Here is a 4326-nt window from a genome sequence, read left to right on the forward strand (position 1 = left end):
TGTAAGGCCACTGGATCTCCCCAGTGACAATCAACGGCCATAGCATTTCGCTCTAGCATACGGTCCAAACAGAAATGAAAGGAGAGAATGTTTTTTTGAAGTAACAGATCTGTGGCACTTTTTTTTTTTTAATTGCCAGAGTGTTTACACACTCAACAGAGAGATGTAAAACAGACGGAGAGTGAGAGAGAGGCAGAAAGCACTTCCCAATGGGGCATGGTCACACCAAATCCCTTCTCCTCAATTTCTCCATCCTGTTGGGATTTGGGGTATGCATGCACATATGCCACAGTATTTTTCAAGCACCAGGCTGGGATTTGAATCATAGTTGGCCATGTGGGATCTGACTCCTTTAACCACTCAGCTGCAGGCCAACCCACAAAGAAACTTGATCTTTTTACCTCCTAAAAGCAAAGCTACTAAACCTCCAAAGTGTTAATTACACTTGGGATTTAGTCTTTTATCAACAATGCCCAAAACCTCTTTGTTTTACCTTGGATTTTAAAAGTCTTTCTGATAAAGATATGGTTACAAATTCCCACAGATGTCTTAAGAAGAATTTAAATTTAACTCACATTTAAGTTGGGGAAGAAACAAACAAGGTTAAAAATAAAGAAGTAGAAAAACTGCCTAGAAGACTCTAAGGAAGAGTAATCTGTATAAATAACTGTAAGTACCAGTATAAATTTAGGTATTATTTTAGGTATGCTAATCAGGAAACAAGATAATTTTAAGTAGTAAACAATCTTCCATATTATGGCTTGGTTGTTGAATCTACCCAAAGTGCTTTAATTTCCAAATAATGTGTAATTTGTGTCATTAAAATCCTTTGCAGGAGCAAGATAAATAATGGCATTGATTTAAAAAAAAGATATTTTAGCTTTTTAAAACTTTTGAAGAACAATAAAAATATTCTAGTGATATTAACTAACGAGTAAAATGATAGATAGGTTTGTCAACTAAAATATGTATGACAAACATGTTTTTAAAGAAGATTCTAACATACCTAGATGTTAAATATTGTGTTTGTGACTACTAATCATTTTTACACTGGTAGAAAAATACGTAAGAAATCTACCACTTAAGATTGAACAGAAAAAGTTTTAGTCTTGTTTATCTCAAGCTGATTAGTTAAACAGTTTTCTTTTTCCCTTTTCTTTGGCTATAGGGCATGTATAGTCACTGGACAGAGACAGAGAAAGAGAGGGAGAGAAAGTGAAAAATCACCCCCCAGAAGAATGGTCATGCCACAATCCCTTCTCCATTCTCTTGGGGTTTGGGATGTGCACACACACATGCTGGCATGTTTTCAAGCCACCAGGTCCAGGACTCAAGCCACACCGTTAGCCACATGGGATCCAGTGCCTTAACCACTAGGCCACCTGCTGGCCCCAGCAATCTCTTTTCTTAGCTTTTTGAGTGTACTTATCTACTCCTACAGACAAAAGGAAATTATTTAGAATGTAGAGCCTGAATGACAACTTTTAAAAAATGAAATGATCCATGGGGCCAGCAGATGGCACAGCGGCGTGGCCACACACCCCCTGCGGGGAGTGATTTCAGTTTTCCTCACTATCTGTCTTTCTCTCTCTCCAGGGAGAGCTACAAACAAACAAAAAGAAAAGGAAGTGATCCAGAAAGAGATGAGAGTCGCCAATACCCATGAAGGATAGCATCTAATAGAGACAATACCACAACATTCATTTGTAGGTAACAGAATGTCTACATAACATTTGAAACTCTCTCAGCCCCAAAACCACTGTTTACTGTTTTGTTTTTGATAATGAAACATGTCACTGTCCTGCTTCTGATAATGAACGTTATCCCTTGCCATTTCCAACAATATTAAGCCTTGTGAGTAGAGCGGCTGTAGAGACACTATAAAGGTGTAGCAGGCATTTCATTTTTGGGGGAGAGGTTTTTGCTATAGGGCGCGTGTGCTCGCCTGAGAGAGACAGAGAGATAGAAAGCGAGAAATCACTCCCCCAGGGGCGATGGCCACGCTGCAATCCCATCTCCTCCATTCTCCTCTCAAAATCTTGGGCACGCACGCACATGTGCCCGGCATGAGTTTAAGCAACCGGGTCCGGGACTTGAACTGTGGCTGACCACATGGGAGTTCAGTGACAAAGCCATTACGCTAACTGCTGGTCCCAGGGGCATTTCTTGAAGGCAGGCTTGTCACGCACAGGTGCTCACAACCTGCGTGGCTTTCTTGGTATCCCAGTGTTGGGCTTCTCGTGATCCCAGGCTGGACACTACCCAATGGTCAGTATCTCCTGGAATCCCGGAGAGGTATTCCCCAGCAGGTGATACACTCTCAGTACTTCCTTAGGATCAGCTTCTCTTGAACCCATAAACTTCATCACCAGTGGACCAGTTCAGCCTCCTGCAATTAGGTTGGTTCTCAGCCCTGATGGATAAAGCACAGAGCTTTGCCAGATTTATTCCTTCGCTGGGTGCACTTCCTTGGCCCTAGTATAACGGCTATTTCATGTATCTCTTGATTCTGTATTCTTTGGAGTTTTCTTTACGCTTGGTGATCAATCAATTCCTATCATTCTAAACTCTAATTATAGTTAACATTTCTTACTTAAACTTTGCTTGTTAAAATTACTATGTGGTTTTGTTTTCTGACCCAAGACTAACACAATTATTTCAGGACTCTTTAGACAGTAATCATCATTCTGCTTCATGTTTTTACCAAGAGTGAAAATGAAAAGACCAAGAGTATTAGAGTAAAACATGTTAACCCAACATTTCATAAGTAGACCATTTAAAAATTCTCCAACAACAACAACAAAATTAATTGTCAGAGGATGTATGTACTTTCCAGAGACAGAGAAAAATTGTAAGAGAGAGAAAAAGTATCCTCCAATGAGGTATGGTTGTGCCACAATCCTTTTTCCTCCTTTTCTCCATCCTGTCAGGATTTGGGGCATGTGTATACATGTACCCAGCTTGATTTCAAGCTACTGGGGTTGTAATTCGAATTGCGGTTTGGCCAACTCAAATTTGATAAATAATTCTTACCTTATTTTTAGCCACCTCAGCTGCCATCACTTCAATCTGACCTTCATAGGATTTGATAGCTTCATTTACAGCTTCGAGCTGTTGTTTATAAGATATATGCTCTCTCCTGAGCTCTTCCAACTCCAGAGTGATTGCTTCAACTTCCTATAAGAAACACAATATCCGAAGATTCACAGCTTTTAACTACTGAAAAATTAATATGTACGGGACAACAAAATAATGTTCTCTTGCAAGTAGATCCTACACCTAAGTTACCACTCAACTACTAGCATTATATGTTAAGCAACTTACCGGGAAAAGTGAGAAAATAGTTTATTATTTTAAATAACAACAACAAAAATATTCACAGGTATGTATAATTTTTATGGCTTTGATGAAATTTGCACAAATTATTTCCTTTATTCTTTTATTCCTACAGGAAAAACTATATAAATTTCTATATAATAAATAAGTTTGCTAAGGTGTACTTTTCTTTTTAAACAAAACTGCTCAATTGGCAAACAGGTAGGTTCTCAAATTCCTTTCCCATTATAGCCTTTAAAATTAGGGAAAAACAGTTATATTCACAGAAGGTATGTACATTCACAAAAGAGGGAGGGAGATGAAGAGAGAGAGAGAAAGACCCTCCTAATGGGGCATGGTCATACCGTAATCCTTTTTCTTTCATTAACTTCTTCCTGTCAGATTTGGGGTACATGTGTACATGCACTTACAATGGTTAGCAAGCTACCAGGCTAGGATGTGAACTTTGAGTAGCCACGTGGGATCTAGCTGCCAATGCACAACACTTAACCACTGTATTATGGGGCTGGCCCTCCTATTATACTTTTAGTCCATTAGAAAAACATGTGTACAGTCTATAGACATATTACCCCAAAGATGTCCAATCTTTTTCAATTTCAGAAGCTAAGCTGCTTGAATGAGAGAAAATGCTTTGTACAAACATAGCTGTATTCCATGTAATAATAGAATTTTAGGCTAAAAAAAGAACTGTGGAGAGTATTAGATGAAATTGTAAAGACAATGGTTAAGAGCCATTGGAGACAAACTTGGGTTCAAATTCAATCTTGGGCACAATTCAAAACATAAAAGGTTAACACCGATCTGCCACTGAACACTGAGGCCTTGTAAATACAATGCATTATCTTATATTCTCATAACGTACATTCTCATAGGTGGTTACCAAACTGAAGTGTCAACTCATTGAATGTCTGATATAACACAGCTCCACATTATATAATCCAGTCCCGAAGGAAGATCCACTCCTACAGAAAGCATTTGCCCAAAAGGCAT

The 4326-nt window shown here is 38.7% G+C and overlaps 1 protein-coding gene across 1 annotated transcript in view; it reads right to left on the reverse strand.

The window, feature by feature from the left end:
- The window catches only part of SMC2 (structural maintenance of chromosomes 2), a 66013-nt gene that overhangs the window by 27984 nt on the left and 33703 nt on the right, over positions 1 to 4326 (reverse strand). The window contains 1 exon segment of the mRNA XM_027774603.1: positions 3034 to 3177. Within this exon segment, the coding sequence (XP_027630404.1) occupies positions 3034 to 3177 (144 nt within the window).

The sequence above is a fragment of the Tupaia chinensis genome, unplaced genomic scaffold (genome assembly GCF_000334495.1).
Source record: "Tupaia chinensis unplaced genomic scaffold, TupChi_1.0 Scaffold000460_1, whole genome shotgun sequence".
NCBI classification, from domain to species: domain Eukaryota; kingdom Metazoa; phylum Chordata; class Mammalia; order Scandentia; family Tupaiidae; genus Tupaia; species Tupaia belangeri.